Below are 21,670 nucleotides of genomic sequence, written 5' to 3'. Positions count from 1 at the left end.
GTCTGCACTCCGCATCCATGTTAGGAACCACGTTGTTCCAACCAGTTGAGTTGTGATTCAAGCACGTAATCGTCGATACGGGCATCTAAATCATGGTTTAATTTTTATCGTAGATCCATCAACATCAATCGCGATGCGGTACAAAGGACGCATCCCATCTGCTTTACTCGCTGCATTGGATTCACTGCTGCATTGGGTGGTGATGCTGATTATCATGACTTTCAATGTTGGGTTGCTGCTGAGTGCTGTTGCTGGGACGTTCATTGGGTATATGGTGTTTGGTGTGGGCGAGTATACGGATCCGGAGGATATCCCGTCGTGTAAGTGCTGGGACGGATTTGAGGTCTGTTTGTCACTTTTGCTTGGCTGTTAACATGTTCTTATTAGTCGCTGGAGCGATAGCCCAAACACCACCATCACAAGAAACCCGCTCTGTCTCATCGTGGCTTGTATGGGTAGCACCACGAGTCATCACCGCTATATTCTTCATTATTCTCTTCCTGTGGATTTATCAGGCTGAAGGAGGTCTTGGACTTGACGAGTCGTCTATATTCGGCTTGCATGCGCTCCTCATGTCGTTGTTTGTCGTCGTGTTTATGCAAGAATCGTTGCTAGCCTTTGGTGCTCCGCTGCTGTGGTTTATAAAGGACCATGCTGTACTAAAGTACGTTTCTTGTTGCTCTTATTACACACTTCGTATCCTAATTCATTCATTTACAATAGGACATTCCACATCGCATGCCACATCCTCGGCCTCTCATGTGCAATAGGCGGACTCACAGCCATCGTATACTATAAGAAACTGTCTGAAGATCCAGTCGTGTTTCCCTTCTTTACCACGTACTCCACTCACTCGTGGATGGGAATTGCGATGCTGTGCTTGTGGAGCTTGCAACTTATTGCTGGGCTGTACATGTTTACGCTGCCGGCAGTCAGTATTGGGAGAATGGATAAAGCTAGTTTTTCAATGTACCACAAGTTTTTGGGGAAGGCGATATATGTTGTCGCGCTTGGGACTTGTGCGTTGGGATTTCAGGTATGCCACAAAAGACGCTTGGACTGATTTCAGGAAAGTGTTGCTTTAGACACGAACTGTCTCATATTGTTCCCTTCACCAGGATATGCAATCTAGTGATTTGGCATACAGCACTCAACCATTCTCTGACATGAATGCCACAGCGATGGCGATGGCAAACATGACTGGATACTATCCCGACTCGGAACTAGCCCAATACTCTTCAGGGTGTGCTCTTCTGCTGATGTTGGCTGGAATGGCTACCTTTTTCGCCTTGTTGAGGTATGCATGTAGACAGAGGGTCGGTTCATTGTCACATTCAGTTATAAATAGTACTGTATTTCGATAGGGATGATACTAGAGCTACTGTTGTCTCGAACGGACCAGTATCTGTGGGAGCTAATGGTCATGCAGAGATAGACTGTTTGAAGGACGCGTAAAGACGTTGTATGGTGGATACGTCCTCCCTTCCTTTGTTTTAATCCGGCACGGGGCCCTGTTACCTTGCAAATAAATCTCAAATAGCGAGAGGATCTGGCTGTATGCTCTCTGCTGTGTTTTGTCCACCATTGCCTGAATTCTTTGTGTCAGATCGCTTGGACACAGTGACAATTTAGAGGAAGAGAAAGACACGTATATAATACAATGTGCTATCACTTCATTAGCACCCAAAATCGTACTTGTTTGCAGGGGTTCCTTCGCTGAAAACCCTAGCGAACAACGAATAACTGAAGTACTCATAACAATAACAATTTCCAACATTAAGGGACTCCAACCCCCAACTTTGCTTGCTGGCGTGGCTAGCAAGACGGCTAAAATGTAGAGGGAGCTCCTTTGAACACCTTCCCAGGCTTACCCAAGCTCAGGAAATACAATATACGCCGTTCAAACGTTTTTCTTCACTTAATTCCAGCGTTTGCCATACTGTAAATAAAAAGAAAATAGTAATATCTTTTTACTATCTATAATTTGCTCGTTTAGCCACGATGTGATTGTCGTGAGTTTTGTGAATTGTTTGGACGCAAAGATGAATTGACCCAAGAGATAAACACGTGTAATATGTAACGTACGATCCATTCATTTGCGTATACATATTTATACGTTACCATCGGGATCAAATCCCACATTCACGTTGTCGTCCATGCCTCGAATCTTAGAAGGCTTAGAAAATCATGGTTGCCGCAGCAGTAATTCGCGAATCACTCGCAACCTCCAATAAGTAGAATGAAGAAACTCATACTAGCTTCGATACTAGCATGGCTGATATCTCAAGTCTATGCGCAGAACATGACTGCAAAGGAAGCTTGTCCAGGTAAAGTCAGCACTGTGACTGTTTTTGAGCACATGCATGGGTTCTCAACCAAATCCCAACACCTTTCTGATGATTAGATCCGGCCTTCGCGTACCCAGTAACCTGTCTTTCAATTCATTCTCCTTCCAATAATGCGAATTCGAATGATACTGTGGCATATAAATATGGGTGCTTGAAATCTCAGGAACAGGCTCTTAATAGTGCGAGTTTTTGCTCTGTGAATCAGACGCTAAGTCAAGTAAATGGTGAGCAAATTAGATTAGCTGAACAATCTAATCGTTAAAGCGTCGGTGTGATCCTTCAAGGAGAATGTTTTTCTAACAACCACTGTTGATATTTTGGTTAGTTACCTTTCAATGTATTACGACGTACACACCTATAACGTGTGACTCTACAAGTGCAGATCCCATTGTCTCTTGCGCACCGAGTTATAACCTGACTCAGTATGGGTCTTGTCGTAAGTCCCTGATCGATTTTACACACGCCAACCATCAACACTCACACAATCTGTTTTCCAGCTGGACGAACATGCCCGATAGTATACCAAAGCAGTGGAGCTCTCTTCAACTATACAAACACTTGTGGAACTACGTGTTATGGCCCAAAGTATCAGTGTTGCCCTGGCTATCTTAACGTTATTGGAAGCAATGCACTGTGTCTGAATCCAGGAGCTATATCGGCTAGTCCGTCTGCTACTGCATCGCCTGGAACGGCTCCGAAATCCACTTCTGGTGGAGGGCAACGACATTCGATAACGGTCTTTGGATTATGGTCTTTTATTGTCATACTTTACCACGTCTTTAATGTAAACTTAAGCTCATCTGAAGCCATTTGTAAATATAATATCATCTTTACGGCGTGAAATTCGTTTGATGTCTTTAGCCTACTCCTGTATCAGCTTCTTCAAAAACACAACCACAACAAACACCCAAAATGTTGAAACAAGACGAGGAGGAAGACGCGCCAAGGAGGTCATGGCTAAATCCACAGCTAGCCAAGTTCACTCTCTTCTTCTTCATCGCCCTGCTGCTAATCAATGCTTTTGCAATGGTGATTGTATCGACCTCAACGTATGAAGGGACGGGACCATTCCCTGGACAGAGCGATCTGTTTCCGCAAGATTTGCTGCTAGGTAAGGCCAGTCTCTCTGTTCTACAGTGTGGGGATGCAGATATCTATGTCATCAACTGAAACTTCACAAATGATCACATTGTGGTTGCAAGCTGGATAAAAGTGAAGTGATGCTAACCGCATATGCCTGATTCTTTGGTTTTGATAGCTCTGACGGTATTGGGAGCTCTAAACTTTGCGAGGGGTGCATCCATATGCTTTTACAGCCTTCGGATGTCGTCTATGGGTAAAGCTTAGGAACAATGTCCCTCCTTGATCGATTCAATCCTTTACTAACAAATGCATCTTACATAGGCCTCATAATCTCCTCAATCCTCGCAATAGTATACGTCGCCGTGCACCTCGTCCTCGGCTTCATTGCATCAAACACAATCGCAGACGCCTCAACAACATGGATAACCCTCTCAGACGACAAACGCACATCCATCGCCGCCATAATTGGCTGTGGATACGATCAAGCACACGACTGTATAACAATAGCAACATCGATACGGCAGAATGAAATCTTTATTGTTGCGATATGGATGATACTAGGTGCTGTGATACATGCTGCTGCAGGTGTATCGGCCATGATTGTGTATTATGCTATTCGGACGCATGCGTATGATATGGATGAGGAGATTATACAGGAGTATGGTATGAATGAGAGCGGGAGGGATCCAAGCTGGGATCAGCAGAGGCCGCCGTCGGTTATAGAGACCAGTAGGAGTGATACCCGAGAATCTAGTAATACGGAGGGTAAAGCTGTAGAGGTTGGAGTCATTGATGATCTCAAAAGGCTGGCTGATGGGAGACAAGCTGTCGGTCTATAGTATTGCATGGATCAAAAGCTGCCCACTCATGATTTTATAACGGCTGTAGAACAGCATCGCATCTATTAGCTTCCGAGAAGGCTTCATGAGGTCTTTGGCCAGGAAGGTTCTGGCCAATTCATTCCCAATATATAGTTTGTTTTTTCTTGTCTTTTACTCTGATTGTATAATAAATAATATGCTTGGACCGACTTCCTTCTACGTCTTCGTGTTTGCAAGCTTGGATCAAAAACTTGCACTGTCACGCAATCATATTCGCAACTTGATCACTTTACCAAAACCAAGAAACCACCAGACCAAACCTAGTCGCCAGTAGCCTGGAGCCATGACTTCGCGAGAATCTAGGACTGGAGTCTTCATCATCGGAGCTACTGGCTTCATGTAAGATGCAACTTTTGCGTCCCAATTCTCGATTCCAAACTTCCCACTTGTTTCACGCTATAGAGGCGAGCCATTGATACGCTTGCTAACACATGAAGGATACGATGTGTATGCGCTCGTCAGGACGGCTGAGAAAGCCAATGCTCTTGAACGTGTGGAAGGTATCGTCACTCATTTCATCTTTCTTGAATCACAGTTTCAGACCTTTTGACTGACATATCTCCAACGTCTTTCAATAGTCACATCTATCCTGGGATCTCTCGCAGACCTATCATGGGTCCCCTCCATCGCACCAAAGATCAACGTCCTCATCGATGTGTCGCAAGACAACCTACGACGTCTTGAACATGCTGTGCAAGTTGAAGCCTGCATCAACGCATTCGCAGAGCATCATGGACCCGGCCTATTCGTGATATATACATCTGGCACCGGTGTTTACGGAGACACCCAACATCTCCATCGCCTTGCCACGGAAGCAGACGCACCAAACGCACCTGAATTCGTGGCGTTTAGACCAGCGCTGGAGCAGAGGATTCTTAAGAGCACCGCATTCTCTGGGATTGTCATTCGTGGGCCGCTAGTTTATGGTATAGTACGCACTTTTACCAGTGACTTTGACTTTTTTGTGTGTCTCAAAAGTCTTGCTTTCATGTAGGATACTCGGGCTCATATACATCACCCAACTTTGCCAAAGTCGTGGATCCAGCTACCAAACAGTTGGATTTGATTGGAACACCGGATTTACCTCGATCGACTGTCCATGTCGAGGTATGTATGATTCGCTTTGTCGTGTGTTATTCAGTAGTATTAAAAGCAGCAATTTTTGGTTGTTGTTTTAGGATCTTGCCGAAGCATACAAACTCGCAATTGAAAAACGGTTCACCATTGGTGGGAACATCTTCAACGTCGTGAACCCCATACCCGAGACGAACGGGTCACTGGGTGAGGCGTACAAGAAAGCATCTGGATTTACAGGTCCGTAATATGTCTGTTTCTGAGATTTTGTTCTCGTACGTCCAGATAATGCAGAGATCTGATTTTTGTTCTCTGAAGGACCCATCGTGTATCGAAAACCGACGAATGTGTTTGAGAATTTCAACGCATCAGGTGCATCGTATGATAATGCCAAGGCTGAACTGTTGCTGGGGTGGAAGCCTAAGCATTTAGGGCTTTCAGCTGCTTCCGATAGATACTTTAGGGCGTGGAAGGCGCATCAGACGAGACTGTAGATGTTTTGGGGTTGAAAATAGATTCTGAGTATAGATTCGTTTTCTCAGAGTTGCGATGATATACTAGTCTGTTGGAAAGATGTCTGAGTGTTGACGAATTACCGCCAGACAGCGTATTCACGGTCCAGAAACTTCACAATTGAGCAACTTTGGGGTAATACGATCTTTTAGAACAATATGAAATGTTGCTCAAGGTTCTGCTAGTACAAAGCTCTTCCGTTCAGAATGTCGTTTTGTGTTTGGACAAAACGACGCAACTGTGCCTTTCTTCATGACAGTGGCTTTTACAACTCACGGAAAGGTCTGTGAACGAGTTTTGCGGATCTCTTGAATGGATTGGCGGTCTGAGATTTCCTTGTCTGCTACCGTAGTAGCAATAAATCACCAAAAGGACTCTAACAAGTTAGCTCAAGAAACAATTCGCGTGCAATCACCACGTCACTGGTGCTTCACTCAAACAATACGCTTAGTATAAAGTACCGCCATGTGTCCAAGCTACCGGTAACGCTACGATAGTATGAATAGCAGTGTGTTGTATCTTCAGAGGCATGTGTGCGGGTTTGCAGGAAATTTGCAAGATCACGAAAGGAGACAGCCTTGAATTTCCGCTAAGATTCAAAATGCTTCATGCTTTCAGTACCAAACCTGAGAAAACAGCCTCTTTACTATGTGCAAATCGTGATGGTCTTGAGCACGTCGTACACATCCAATTTGCCGATTTGTCATGATTTCTTGCATCCACGATCACATATAAATACTAAGACAACTGCCAGACTAGATCTAATTACAACCATGACTTCACGAGAATCTCGTACTGGTGTATTCATAATTGGAGCCACTGGTTTCATGTACGTTGCAATCGAGCTTTTGGTTGGACAGGTGGCAGCTTGTTGGGTTGTTTCAAGAGATGCAACGATGGGAGTTCTTAAGTTCAAAAGCTTACTTTATGCTTCATTTTCCTTTAGAGGCGAGCCGCTCATGCGCTTACTCGCTCATCATGGATACGACGTCTATGCCATTGCACGAACACCTGAAAAGGCTAACGCCCTTGAACGTGTGGAAGGCAAGTTTTGGGTGGATCAGCTACATGTATTGCTTGGCTCTACAAGAGAGAATCTCTCCTCTTTCTTCCACCACCATTGCTTTGCATTCTTCGTCAACAAGACGTTACTGATCACCATACTAACGCCATTCCCTCTTCCCAACCAGTAACCGCCATCCTCGGCACCCTCTCCGACCTCTCATGGGTCCCCTCCATCGCATCCAAAATCAACGTCCTCATCGACGTATCCCAAGACAACAAACGACGTGCAGACCATGCTGCCCAAGTCGAATCATGCATCGACGCATTCGCAAAACACCACGGACCAGGGCTGTTTGTGATTTACACGTCTGGAACGGGTGTATATGGAGACACAACGCATTTGAATCGGCTTGCTAGTGAGGCAGATCCGACAAACCCGCCAGAGTTTGTGGCGTTTAGACCGGCGCTGGAGCAGAGGATTCTGAAGAGTACTGTGTTTTCGGGCATTGTTGTGCGGCCACCGTTGGTTTATGGTACGTGTTGTTGGTTGTGTGTTTAGACTGCTGAAGCATTCAGGAAATACCCATACAGTGCTTTGTCGCTTAGGCTTGTCCGGTTCAGGTACATCCGCAAGCTACTCCAAGGTCGTGAATCCAGCAATAAAGCAGTTGGATTTGATTGGGAAGCCTGATTCTCCTCGAGCTACTGTTCATGTTGAGGTATGAAATCTTGTCTGCCATTTGCCACTTATCCAGTAGTTTTAGTCTTTTTTTTTGTTGCATTTAGGATCTCGTTGAAGCTTACAAACTCGCAATCGAGAAACGCTTCACCATCGGTGGCAACATCTTTAATGTTATCAACCCTGTGCCAGAGACGAATCAGTCCTTGGGCGAAGCGTACAAGAATGCATCTGGATTTAGAGGTATGTGCATATCTTTGTTCCAAGCAATCTTTTGTGCGAAATCAATCCAGTTTTGGTCCTAAGGTTTTTTTTTCGCAATGTCCACAAGGTCCCATCGTGTATCGAGAACCAACCACCGTTTATGAAAAGTTTGGAGCATCCGGTGCTTCTTATGATAATGCTAAGGCTGAATTGATGTTGGGCTGGAAACCTAAACATTTAGGTCTTTCTGCTGCATCGAGCAAGTACTTCCGTGCTTGGAAGTCATACCAGAAACTATAGAATGCTCCTTTGAAAACACCATTCAATACAACCTTGCTTCATCCTTGTACTAATCATGGTGTTTGTATTCTAGTGCTATATACAAAGTTTCCCTCGTCTCCTAATCCTCCTTTCTCGCACTACTCAAAGCTTCGAATTCGAAAACAACTCGTCAAACGACTTCACAACATGCACACTCTGACCAGCCACGAGACACGTGACTTGTCCAGCAGCATCACGCTTCGAATCTATCGGTGCATTCCCAGGCCGATCCGTTATAGCAACCTGCAATCCACCACCAACAGCAGCTCGTATCTCATTAACGTTATCAGATACAAACAGGATTCGGGAGGGTGAGTGGTGTATTTTCTTTGCAATCTTGGTATAGGAAGATGTCTCAATCTTCATCCCGATGCCAGTGTCAAAGTGGCCTTTGAAATACTGTCGTAATAGTGAGATGGAGGTTCTGTCAGTATATTATCATCCACATGTGAATAATATAATGCCCTTGTCTGCCTTACAAGTAGCAAATTCCCAGCATCAGAAAATCCAAAAATCAGTTTTTGAGCTTCGATAGAGCCAGACGAATAAATATAAATGTCTTTTCCGGCCTTCTTCCATCTTTCGAGTGCTGGGACGACATCTGAGTATACACTGAAGAAGGAGAAGGGTGTAAGATGTAGGCGAAAAAGATAAGATTTGGCCAATTCTCGACACAACGTTAGCCACCAACTGCAATTGAACTTGTTGAACTTACTGTCCCTTGAGCTCTCCTTGAGCATACCCATATCGCCATACGAACCCCTGAAAAGCCTTCAAAGGCCCTGCCTTTCGATCTGCATTAATCCAAACATCAGCATCATATACCATGGTTCCTCCACAAGGCTAATGAGGCCCCACCTTGTTTCATCTGCCACCTAACAGAAGCAGCGACAGCATCCTGAATCTCGTGAGCACTTGAATTGGAAGGGATGCGGTTTGCTTCCTTGACATGTTGTCCAACATCCTCTTCAGCCTGCACGTTGAGCGATGTATTGGGATCAGTTCTATGATACACGATCATGATTGTAATAATTCGTCAATACCTGTTTGCGCAGAGCGTCGACTAGAAGTTGCAATTCAGGTTCACTCCAATTTTGTTTTAAGAAGTCATCCAACACTCTCAAAACGTATGGGAAGAGTATATCGTGCACAAATGCGATTGAGGTCGTTGTGCCTAATTGAGAATCCACGTTAGCACGTTGTCATATGTCGATGTTTTGACATTGTCAAATTTCATACCTTCAATATCCAAAACCACGCAGTCGTAATCCATCATCGTTCTAGAGCAAGGACAAAGTAAGTTATTCAATGTAGATCTTTTCATTAATCCACCTATGGCTATTCGGTCGCTTACAAATTGCTCTTGCTTCTAGTCGATTTGCTGAGTTTAAATTCTTGACAACATACAAGCTACCAACTATCTATCGCACAACAATATGTCTGTAGTTCTAGTCGTAACGTGGATTGCCAAACCTGGAAAGGAAGCCGTGATCTCGAGCCTCCTAAAGTATGGACATCAACAGTCAACATCTGCTGCAATCTACATGCATGGATTCTCAACCGTCTACACTCAAATTACAGGCAAATGGTGACTCTAACACGTCAAGAACCAGGCTGCTTGCAGTATATAGCCCATGTTTCCGTCGACGATCCTCGAAAATTTTGCTTATACGAAGTAAGCCCTTTGGCTGGAAGTTTGACACATACCGGTACGAATTATATGCTGAATGATCAAATCTCACTCGTCTCACGTAGGAATACCGTGATCAAGCTGCTCTGGAAGCACATTCCGCTTCCCCATACTTTCAGGAGCTAGTTGTTGCTAAAGCTGTTCCTGAGCTCGAATCTCGCATCAGGCAGCAATTCACTTTACTTTAGAGGTTGAATGGTGATGTACTTGTTACGTGTGTGGTGGTAGTGATAGTTGCTGCTCATGGAATTGATGAGAACAAAAGTAGTCAAGAACAACCACAACTTCGGCATTGTTCTTTGCATCTGTTTCACTGTATTTTGTAGGCAGATTGATGATAATACAAACTAAATACTGTGTTCACATTCCTGGTTTGGTTATGATCAGAATATCTGCAAAACGTCATAAACGACAGAAAACTGGATTGAGGTTTGGCGATGCTGCCGTTCAAAAGTATCGAAAGAGGGTATTCACCTTGAGCTCATACGGCGAGACTCGAATATATGAAAGCAACGAGGGGCGAAAGGCCCGAATCGAGTTCAAGTGCCAGACATAGAAGACATGGCGCTCCTTCTCCACTTGCTGTTGGAGGACGTTGACATCGAGTCAACGCTGCATAGTTGACACCGGGTGATCATTCAGCTTTACTCCAAAGTGCTTCCCTTCTGCAGAGATAGAAGACTGCATAATTTTCGATACCTACGGTACAAAGGAATGAATAAAATGCCTGCATGAGATCAAGATAACGACCAGCAGACACACCATGTAATTGGAGGTATCATTCGTGCCCCTAAATCCAGACAAGCTTGATGTGGTGAAACGGGAGAAATGAATCAGTTTGAAACGAAACAAAGTAACAGAAGATGTACTCGTGCCTTCAGGCCCGTAAGCCCAAGAAATGAGGGGAAGAAGTGCTGAAGAGCTTCAAGGACCTCTAGTCCAAGTGCCAGCCCTCTAGTCGTCTCGCTCATTCCCCTCGCTTTATATTGGAGTGGCGTTGACCTCCAGTCGACGTTGCATATACGACCCTTACTCGACATTCAGCTTTCTCCAAAGTGGGTTCCCACTACAGACCTCTAGTCTGCATGAGCTAAATACCTGATGAAAAGTAAAAACGTTGTTAGATACGCGGTCCCGAAGCAAGACAACAGACAGTGAACGTTGGAACACATATCCATAGTAGCGAGTCGCCCTCACGCCCCTCGTTGCAAACTGTTCGTGTTCAACAAAAGAAAATGAGCCATCGTGAAACACAATCAATGCAAATACAATCGAGACCATTACTCCGGGAAATACATGAATGTACTGAGAAGACCACTATATCAGATGATAGAAATTGTTAGAAACGTCAGCCGTAAAACAGGAAATGCAACATGTATACATACCAAATGTTCTTCACCTACTCCACAATCCATATCCCATCATACGACTAGCGAGCACAAGCGTCAGGTAGCCCAAGGTCTGATGACGTTTGAGAAGACCAGGGTTGAGTAAGTTGTGCTTAAAGCTGACTTGCAAAATGAATGCAAATGTAAAATGGAAAACCACAACAGAAGGAGTCTACTACATACCAAAAAGCATATCCATACGCCGCCATCCACTGGCAATCCACTTACTCCTTGTCTCGAATCTACACATTGCAAGTTACGTCACCAATCAATATGTGCGGCAATTTCGCGAGTCAAGGCACATGTTAGCCCCAAGGTGGAGGGTGAAGCCCACACAGTATGCATACCAGAGTGTCATGCATGGCATAGCATCGTTCAGACTTGGTCTCGCCTTCTATTCAGGTCTAAATCTAATGTTTCGTGTTGTATGTTTGGAAACTTGAAAAATAGAAGTGGTGAAGGACGGAGGCGAGGCGAGGAATTGCACAGGCAAGGAGGGAAATTTCCCTGAATATGTACAAAAAAGCTAATAGTCATCTTGCAACCTTGCTAATAGAGACCGTGGTCAACGTAGGCAAATCGCAACTTGCACTGAATAATTTTCATCAGTTCCAGTACAGTGCATCACAACACGACCCATTTCAAATATATCAAGATAATAATTCCATTCAATATGAGACATTCACATATATACAGGGTTTAAAAATTACGTACAAACGTATCCTCATTCAAAAATCAACCCTGATTTATAGTGGGAGGATAAGCAGTCCACTCAAACATTCATCCGTATCAGATCTCCAAGAGAGCCCCAAGCCAAGGCAACCATTACAAAAGCCAAAGCAACATCGACACAACCGCCACCCTTCATCGGGACCCAACCAGCCCACCCACGTACACCATCACAGCCTTTGCCCGTCCATTCAGAGAAACCAATTCAACCTCCACCGACCCTTCATCATCTCCCGTTAGCGCCGCTATCGACTCTGGATTGACGTTCCGAGGTAAATACATGGTTATGTTTGGCGTGATTTGTTTGGCAATGGCGTAGAATTTCGCCCTTAAAGCAATTGAAGCGTAAGCAAAAAAAAATATGAACAATAGAGGATTGATGCATACATATCCACAGGCAAATCACCAACATCCAACGTCTCTGCATTCAGATACGCAGGGCCTCCCCATGGCGGTGATGTATACACAACGTCGGCCTATGCGTAATTCCAAAGTCGGTATCTGAGTTACCAAACAATGCGTTATTTGCTCATTACCGTAAGAGTCGGCAACACTTCAAACACATCCCCCACAACAAACTCAATCTTATCAGCCACACCATACACACGAGCATTAGCTCGCGCCATTTCAATCTTGAGTGGATCGTGGTCGATGGCGATGACTATGTTGGTGTATTGAGAAATTGTGTTAAAAGTACGTTCGTCCACAGATGGCGACAATTTTTTTTGCATACCCTTTTCACAGCACATGGCAAACTGAATCGAGTTCCCACCAACCTAAACACATCAACAAGCCTAATCAGCAACAGAAGTTGTGAAAACTCGATTAGGTAAAGCCAAACATACACCACACATAGCATCCACAATAACCCCACACTGAGCTCTACCAGCGATATGTCGCGCGATGCATTCCGGCGTTACAGAGTACCATGACTCTATACAAAGCAGTGATAACTTGTTATATCCATCTAGCCCTTTATACTATTCAAACCATCATCTACCTTCATCAAGCTGCACCCCCTCATCAAACCTCGAAAAGAGGCTATACCGCTGATTGAAATACTTTACGAGCTTCTTTGGTATGTTTTCACGCGTCCATGTGTTGGCAGTCGTTACTGAGTTTGGGTGTGGGATTTCACTGTCGTCAAACAAGATGTCAATGTCATCCGTGAGTCCCAAAGCACAAGGAGTGGGATTTAATGGGGTTGGATCAGTGTTTGGTTGATTTGATCTCCTTCGTGATCTCTTCCTCTTTTTCTTGGAGATGCTGGCGTGGTTTGGTCCAGCAGTGGGAATCAAGCTGCATGTCGTCATATTATCTATAAGAAGAGTCGAATTGTGCACGGGCACCCAGTTGGATGTATGGCTTGCTAAGCTCCTTCCGATAGTTCGATGCCCACCACTTGCATATTGTCTGGGAGCTCGGCTTGTGTGGGTGTTGGAAGCTTCCGTGACATTACGCGACAAGCAATAGAGGGTCTGTAGATTCTTTGGATATTTATATAGCATGTAGTATTAGGAGGAAGCTACAAGATTGCATGGTGTATTGGGGGTCATGCGTGCTTTTTCTCAATAACTTATTCAGATTCCTGTCGTTGCAACCTCTGCACCAATAAATATTCAATCATTCAATCCTTTCAGCACACCATACACCCGAGCCTGCCATTTCAATGATGACTGGATTGTCGCGATAGCTAGGGGGAATTTCAGCGTCGTCAAACAAGGTGTCAATGTCATCCGAATGTGTAACAAATGCAAAAGAAGTGGAATTTAATAGGTTCGGATCAATATTTGGTTGATCTGATCTTTTGTGGGATCTCTTCCTCTTCTTCTTGGAGATGCTGGCGTCGTTTGGTGCTGTTGGAATCAAGCTGCTGTGTTGACAGATTGCGAAGTCAGGCGCTGGAATACTTGGGTCCGTCGCCTGTTGCATACATCCCGTAACCAACTGAACTTTTGGAAGCACCAATCCATCTACCAAATAGTCCCCTTTTTTCGCATCCACACACACAAATAACAACAAAACTTCATCCCATTTTATAGTCTATACAGTTATACAATCCCTCACACCAATCGCTTTGCAATCATACTCCTAACAAGCACCTCTCGATTCTCACCACCCACTTCTCGTATCCGTCCATACAAATCCTTCTCCAAATCACCTCCTTCTTCCGGCCCACCAAACCGCGACACAAGCGCCACAGCCAAATCAAAAGCAGCTTTACGTATTAGCGACGATGGTGCTTCCATACCATCCACAAGGTACGGAATGACTTGTCTCCATTCATTGTCCTTGCTACATTCATCTTGGCGTTTAGTGAGCCGAGTAAGACACTCAAAGCACCATTCAATGGCTTCATTGTCCATTTTACTATACTCTGGCATTGTAGCATTGTCACCTGGTATAATATTATGATTGTTTGCCAGACAAGTCAAAACAGACTGTTTCAAATCATGAGCTGAAGTATTGGATTCAATACTATCTAGTGCGGATGTTTTTTCGTATATCGGAGACGTGAATGTCAATACTAGTTGCAACAGTTCTGCTGCTCGTGTAGCCAAAATACTCAAATCCGAGTGCATCAATTCTATGACTTGCTTTACGTTCGTCAGAGTGCTTTCTTTGGTTGGTTTACGAGTTTCGGTTCCTTCTGATGTTGTAGCTGACTCTCCGGCTTGTTCCAAGACACAAGCTGCAATAACATCATTCGTCAACTTTGTTACAAAGTCATCTACTGCGTTCTGAAGAATGTATTCGTCAGTCAACCGATTTATAAAGGTATGTGCTGCAATGCTAGCTTCCAAATCACTCGTCATCATGGCTACTGCTTGACCTGCTGCGGCTGCTGTCATGGCTACTACATCAGCATCACCACGAAACTTGGCCACTAAATCGTCGGTGCTACTATTATTACTCGAGAAATCCAGCCGCCTAGGATTCCTCCACGGTGTCTCCATAGAGATAATTGGAGACATGGCATACTCGACTGATTTACTCGTACTATTATTACTAATATAACCCGACATCTTGAGAGCTGGTGTATGTGGCTCACTTGACGGATGTAAAGTCTCAGTAGGAGACATGGGCGAATTTATTGCTGAAGTCGTCATGATATTCACCACGTTGAGCGGTTTATGATCCATTGATTCAGAGCCATCATTATCGTCGGAATCAATGTGTGTATGCACTGACTCTGCTGGACTATCAGGCACCTTGAGCTCGACGAGTGGTTCGTCACTATTGCTATCAATACCTCCTCCTTCTATTTCGTCTTCATCTAATAGATCGTTCAGTCGACTGGCCCGTGGCGTACTAGTATCACTATATTCAGTTTCGTCTAATTGTGGTGTAGACAGTTCAAACGGCGATAATGTTTGAATCTTGATTATAGACGACGGTGGTTGCTCGGTATCTAGAGACTCGTTGGTTTCCTCAACACCTGCTTCCTCGACATCTGCGTCCTCGACTCCAACATCCGACAGCTCAAGGATATCATGAGGTACTAAGTAAATGGCCTTCCTTGCCGCAACCATAACAATCTCTTCATATGCTGGAGCCAACCCAGGAACTCCTTCTATATCACCGTCTTCATTATCCCATTTCAAATTGAATTTAGATGGACTGACAAGTGGTTTGATTGTGGAAGGCGAGAGAGATAGCTTCAACCGTGGTACTGGTGTAGGAGTGACGGCAATAGCAGCAGCATTGTTGGCAGCAATTCCTGCTTCAGGGCTTAATATCGATGCATCTCGGATGGGATCATCGCCCAATACTGCAGTCAAACTTAGACGATGACTATCATCCAGAGTTGGCCAACAAGCCATAAATGCTTCTGGGTTGGCTATGTGTACTTTACGGACTGCTATGGCGACATCCGACATGGCATTTCCGACCGTGGCAGCGACCGAGCCGAGTCTTGCCAGTATCGATGTGACATCTGTGGGAAAACCAAGGCGAAAAAAGTTGCTCAGTACCTCAGAATCTGTGCACCAGTGTTCGCCAAACTTACTTGCTTCACTACTAGCATAAGCAGCCCATGCATAATCATCAATCTGTGCTAGCAGAGTAACTGCTCCAATATGTGACTTGGTAGCCCCTTCCAGACTGAGAGCATAGTCACATGCTACTAATACACCCTCCACACCAAACCTATCTCTTGTAGCTGCAACGACATCTGCGCATGCTTCTAGTATCTTTCGCTTTTGTGATGATGCACCACCTAAAGCCAAGACACTAGGAAAGATGGTGTTCAACATATCCGTATTACCATGTCGTTTGAGCAGTTCGAGACCTGCGAGTAAGGCAACAATCACAATCCGATTACTAGTTGCATGTAGTCCTAGTTGCACCAGTTCTGTAGCCCGAGATGATTTACTTCTGAATTGTGCTGGAAGGGTATTCACAATTACTCGTACGAGATTTTCATAAGCGTCTACTCGAACGTTCAGGTCTGGAGACTTGGAATTGATTGACAAGCCATTCCAATCGGCGTTGCTTAGACTCTTTAGCTGAGACGTCGATGCCGATATTGGTCTTTGCAGTCCGTTAGGAATACGTGAATTTCGGAAGGGCGTTATCGGTTTAGAAGCAGCTGCCAATGCTTTTAGTGGTGTCATACCACCGGGAAGCAGAGGTGAGCCGTTTATTGCCTTCTTGACACTCATCAACGGATTACTATTATCCACTGGTGGTGTGTGAGTTTCATTGACTGCTAGCAGTACATCATTTAGAGCTGCTGCGTCAGGCAGAGATCTTCTGTTTTGAGCTGAGGGTGTACTTGATGCCCAGACACCTATAGATCCACCACCAGATACTCGTTTAGCTGGAGTAGGTATCGTAGTATTAAGCGGAGGCGTGATATTATAAGCTACTGACGGATTCTTCGACGTCGTTTGCGATGATGGTGATTGTTTGGGAGATATTGTTCTAACTGGAGAAGGCGACGATTTAAGTAATGGTGGTATTGGCGATAGCGACTTTCTCACTAAAGGTGATGATCTGACTGATATAGGTGTCTTTGCAATTACAGGTGAAGGTGGTCTGATCATACTACCAGGTGTTGATCTCTGTGATGCTGGTGCTACGGATTGAGGCACAGATACAGACCCTGTCGATGGCGTGGTCATTGCATTTATAATATCAGAAGACGGAGTAGTTGTTGGTAATTTAACTGCTGACAATGGAGTGTTTGTATGTAGCCTTGATATTACGGGCGATGGCAAAACACTCTGTTGAGATGTAGCTGGCTCTATATTAACCATACCAGTCGTACTAGCAACAGGACCTTTAGCTATAGGCCGTGATGATGCTGTGCTGCTCTTTTTCACTATTTCGGCTGGAGCAGGAGTTCGTATTGGCCGAGAGTTTAGAGCTCTGCCAGCCTTGTCCTTTTCAGCAGCTGGTGCTATTGGTACTCGTTGTGCACCTGCACCTGATGGCATGGTACGTGATCCTGGTAAGATACCATTACTAGTTTCATGATGTATCCTACTGGCAACACCAAATTGCCCTATTGGTCTACGTATCACCTGTGGTGGTGCTGGCGGCTCGTAGCTAGCTGCACTATGTATACTGGAGATGCTACCGACACTTGAAACTGTTGAATGTGTCGAACCAGAAGATGATGGTCGAGACATTGGGGCCATTGATTGGCGGTGCTTTCTGGTTGGTGCAGTGACTGTGACAGGTTTTGAAGCTAAATGGAGCATTCGTTTGGCAGATTCTGGCAGACTCGCCCCAAAACTATTGGTGGCGAAAAAAGAAGATATGATCAGTCTCAAAAGATCACTTGTTTGATGCGCATGATCTCCGTCATTGATACATACCTATCAGCGCGATGAGAAAACAGTTCCGTATATCTCTCAAAAGATTTACGAGCAGCAGCTCTCCCCTCCGCTATCGAATCCGACATGCCCTCTCGAATAATAAATTCTATAGCATCCAGCCACCGTTCCAAAGCACCAGCAGGAACAATCGACAGTATTTTCAATGTCGTATCGTGGATTGCCAGCCGACAAGATGACGACTTGTCCTTTACCGAGTCTTGTAGTTTGGGTAGTAGACCAGGTACATGAGCGTTTTCTACGATATGTGCTAATGCCGATGATCCTAGCTGTACAGACACCTTGTTTGCGCGTGTGGTCAATTTGATTAATGGGAGGGCGACTAGATCTACGAGAGGTTCAAATGCTTCACCCATGTGCGCAGAGAGGGCGTCTACCAGTGCTACGGCGGTACGACACAGTCGTGTTCGATCCGACATGATCTAAGTAGGAGATAATAGGATATTTAATTTATGAAACGATCCCGTGTCTGTGTTGAATCACTGTCACGACAAACTATACCGAATTGATGATTGGGTTTTTAGCCTTTTTGACTGTAGTAGTGATTGCAGCATGGTTTGTAGCATTCTGTAGAGCCGCACTGAATTTGATGAGTGCCTCGTCGAGTAGATGCCAAGTGTCCTCGCCCTCCTTTCTCTCGAATACATGCAAGAGGGTTTTGAGCTCTTGTTCCAAGTAGGCCGAGTCTTCCGAATGCTATGGATGAATAGTAAGTATCTTAGTTCTGATGGCAATATAAAGTGATGGCGGACTTGCCTCGGTCGTTGCTCGCAGCATCTTCCTGGATTCAACAATGGTTTGATGCAATTTGCAAGTGTTGACGATGAAAACACGTACAAGGAGAGTAATGTCAATAATGTAAAGCCGTGTCTACTGGTGGAAAATACATACAAAACACGTAAACAATTAATAATCTTCCCTCTTCCTTGTATGTATGATAGTCACCACACTCTTTCACCCGATTCCAACATATACTATAATATAGCAAGGATGAACAGCTTGTGGGGCCGCACTCTGTCGAGTCCATTGCGACACACCGTGTCTAATGCTCTCCGTAGCCGATTCGCCAGCACTGAAGCTGCCAAACCTGCTGCTGCAACTGCTCAGGCTGCTGCTCAACAAGCAACCGCTGTCGTTGGAAGACTCACTGGCAAGTTTACAGTATATGTAATAGTTTATATACAAAATGATGCACTACAATCCACCCCCTTCATGGATGCATCTCCTAATAACCTGCACTTCCGACATTTTTTCCATCCGTGAAAATTGCATATCGACCACGAAATACCACCATCACTGCACCATAAATACTAAACCAACTTCCTCTACTTATATTACATTAGGTATGGTGGAACCAATCATCTACTATGGCCGTGTAGGGCTCGAAGTAGTCCGTCAAGTAGCCACTCACCAGAAATTGACAAACTTCAACCTGGCTGAAGCCCAACAAGGCTACGCCAGCTTCATCTCGGCATTCCAAAACGGATCTTGGAGGAACGTCACCATCAAACAGGCTGCTGGTGTCGCCGCAAAGGGTGTTGAAGTCGTGGGCTTCTTTGTTGTTGGTGAAATGATTGGACGTCAACATGTTGTTGGTTACGATATCCCCGGGTATGTACAGACCGGAATGTATAATATGCTGAGTTCATTTGACTGACTCGTGTTGTGTTTACTCTTCTAGCGCTCACCGATATGAACACGAAACATAAACACACTACTTTCTAGTGTATCAACAAAAATATATTTGCCCGTTTGCTAAAGACACTATGTGTGCTATCTATACATTGTGTGCTATTGATGTTGGTTTGTATACTTGATTGGGTTGGTATATAGGTAAGGCATGTCTCAAGACCTAATGGAATCGAGAGTAGCCAAGACGATTAGGTGTAGAGGTATTCAAACCATCCAAGACTCCATATGTGGCATACTTGAGTACATACTCGTTGAGTTCCTTTACCGATGACAGTTCAGGATGTACTGATCGAGCAAGTGCAAAGAGCTATTGTGGATGGTTGTGAGAAGCCGAGAAAGAGAGAAAGAGGAACTGGAACTGAAGACATGAATAGATGCTTACGCCTGATACCATTGGTGCGGCCATCGATGTGCCGCTCTAATACGACAAAAGTTATGGTTAATATCTAGAGGGACTAGTCGTTTGAAAGTTCACTCGAGTGTGAGTGGAATGGGTCCGCATCGTATTCTTGTCAGTTTTTTTGCATCCCTTCCAACCTACCTTTACTCCAAATCCATTACGTGGAAGAATGGAAGTGATGTTGCTTCCTGGTGCAAATATATTGACACATGGACCTTGGTTGGAGTATCGAGGCACCATATCCTGCCATGTGATTGCACCGACAGTCATGACTCCATCTACCCGATTAGGAGAATTGGAGCATGCGTCGGCTCCTTGGTTACCAGCTGCAGCTGCCCATGCGATGCCCTTGTTGAGCATGATGCCTGCTGTAATGTCGATGGCTGGAGAGGAGAGGGTTCATTACGTGAATGTCATGCCAGAGACGACGGTTTTCTTTTTGCAAATGAGAAAAGTTGGCTCAAAGCACATTACCTCGTGAAGAGGACATCCGCAGAGACGTATTGATAATAGACTTGCTTGGCTCCTTGGCATTGTTAAGAACCCATTGCAAGCCTGCCAAAATCGTAGAAGTGTTACCTGAACCTCGAGCATCCATTACTTTGACGGCTACGAGGGAAGCTTCTTTTGCTACTCCGTATGTAGTTGATGCGATGGTGCCAGCAACGTGAGTGCCATGTGAGTTGTCGTCAAAGTTTACAACTATGTGACAAGTAGATTGTTAGAGGATATGCTCCTTTAGCAGGCGAGACTGATCTTGATCTTTTTTTCGTTGAATGGTCACTCACATTCAGTCGTATTGGGTGCACGGACAAGACTAGTACCCCAGGTAGCTCGACCAGCAATTTGTGGGTGGGTGACGTCGATGCCGGTATCGACGACAAACACTGTCGTTCCGAGGCCAGCACTATCAGGAAATATATATGAAGTGCTAGCCGACGATGCCTTGAGTGTTCGATGAGATAGACGCTATGTGAAATGGGAAAAAGGAAAATTCAGGTGGGCTGCCAAAAAGAGCAACATCACCACTGTCCCATACCACAAGATTCCAAGCAGCACCCTCCTGAACTACAAAATCCTCCGCCTCCTTCCCCCCAAGACTCAATCGATGAAAAGGACCATACCAGTGCAACAACGCAGCACTGATACCACCACCTCTTCCACCAACAGTACGATCACTCACAACACATACACGATCGTGCTCGACAAACGATACTTGAGGAGAGTCACAGATAGCTTGCTTTATCGATACGAGCTGTTCGTCAGATATGAAGACATCTGATGTGATGAATGCAGTGTAGCCTTTGAGTTTGCCGTCGAAATCTAGGTGGTTAATTTCAATGTTTACGGCTGGGTCCGAGAGTGGATGTGTATCTGAAGTGCGAGTTATGGATGTGATTGTATGGTTGAGTTCGGTAAAGTGCGTGGTGACTATAACGTTGATGTGCGTTAGCAGGCAGGTTGTCTGTTTCCTTTAAACGGACAAAGGAATGTTCCAATTTCATAATCATCATCATGACGCATTGAAAAGCAGTTCACCACAACATCACATTACCATCTGCATCTTGAATGTCTGTGTTGAAAACAACGATAAATTGATTTGGGATTATGCTTCCAAATTCCAGGTCTGTAGCTGCACCAATAGCAAATATGCTCCATACGACGACGATTATAGTGTTTTTGTCCAGTTTCATTCTGATTGTGTATGAGCGATCGTTTTTGTTCTTGTGCTGGATGTTGGTAGACGCAGAGGACGAGCAGCGGTAGTGCGTGTACAGCTTCCACCTAATATAACGCGTTAAAACGTCTTTATCAAGCGC

General features: G+C 44.8%; 5 protein-coding genes across 5 annotated transcripts; 2 read left to right on the top strand and 3 right to left on the bottom strand.

Moving 5' to 3' along the window:
- Nucleotides 1-2,239: 2,239 nt before the first annotated feature.
- Nucleotides 2,240-4,270, top strand: SmJEL517_g04629 (uncharacterized protein; the record flags this gene model as incomplete). The annotated part of the gene is made up of 7 exons (XM_031170557.1): nt 2,240-2,327; nt 2,405-2,572; nt 2,674-2,784; nt 2,846-3,132; nt 3,210-3,459; nt 3,607-3,684; nt 3,753-4,270. 7 exons carry the CDS (start codon nt 2,240-2,242, stop codon nt 4,268-4,270), a joined length of 1,500 nt encoding a protein of 499 aa, XP_031023458.1.
- A 3,940-nt stretch (nt 4,271-8,210) lies between these two features.
- Nucleotides 8,211-9,384, bottom strand: UTR4 (acireductone synthase; the record flags this gene model as incomplete). Its single annotated transcript, XM_031170556.1, has 6 exons — nt 8,211-8,507; nt 8,588-8,720; nt 8,824-8,902; nt 8,967-9,081; nt 9,152-9,282; nt 9,348-9,384. The coding sequence occupies 6 exons, from the start codon at nt 9,382-9,384 to the stop codon at nt 8,211-8,213; spliced, it is 792 nt and encodes a 263-aa protein (XP_031023459.1).
- Nucleotides 9,385-12,050: 2,666 nt separating this feature from the next.
- SmJEL517_g04627 (uncharacterized protein) lies at nt 12,051-13,228 on the bottom strand (the record flags this gene model as incomplete). The annotated part of the gene is made up of 6 exons (XM_031170555.1): nt 12,051-12,243; nt 12,303-12,391; nt 12,452-12,576; nt 12,649-12,691; nt 12,761-12,849; nt 12,916-13,228. The coding sequence occupies 6 exons, from the start codon at nt 13,226-13,228 to the stop codon at nt 12,051-12,053; spliced, it is 852 nt and encodes a 283-aa protein (XP_031023464.1).
- Nucleotides 13,229-19,103: 5,875 nt separating this feature from the next.
- Nucleotides 19,104-19,467, top strand: SmJEL517_g04626 (uncharacterized protein; the record flags this gene model as incomplete). The annotated part of the gene is made up of 2 exons (XM_031170554.1): nt 19,104-19,369; nt 19,440-19,467. 2 exons carry the CDS (start codon nt 19,104-19,106, stop codon nt 19,465-19,467), a joined length of 294 nt encoding a protein of 97 aa, XP_031023465.1.
- A 143-nt stretch (nt 19,468-19,610) lies between these two features.
- On the bottom strand, nt 19,611-21,544 carry SmJEL517_g04625 (uncharacterized protein; the record flags this gene model as incomplete). Its single annotated transcript, XM_031170553.1, has 7 exons — nt 19,611-19,757; nt 19,833-19,868; nt 19,992-20,233; nt 20,325-20,552; nt 20,639-20,819; nt 20,890-21,281; nt 21,406-21,544. 7 exons carry the CDS (start codon nt 21,542-21,544, stop codon nt 19,611-19,613), a joined length of 1,365 nt encoding a protein of 454 aa, XP_031023466.1.
- Nucleotides 21,545-21,670: the final 126 nt, after the last annotated feature.

The sequence above is a fragment of the Synchytrium microbalum genome, assembly GCF_006535985.1.
Source record: "Synchytrium microbalum strain JEL517 chromosome Unknown SmJEL517_scf0033, whole genome shotgun sequence".
NCBI classification, from domain to species: domain Eukaryota; kingdom Fungi; phylum Chytridiomycota; class Chytridiomycetes; order Synchytriales; family Synchytriaceae; genus Synchytrium; species Synchytrium microbalum.
Note: the sequence above shows the minus strand (reverse complement) of the source record. Positions and strands in the feature narration are given on the sequence as shown.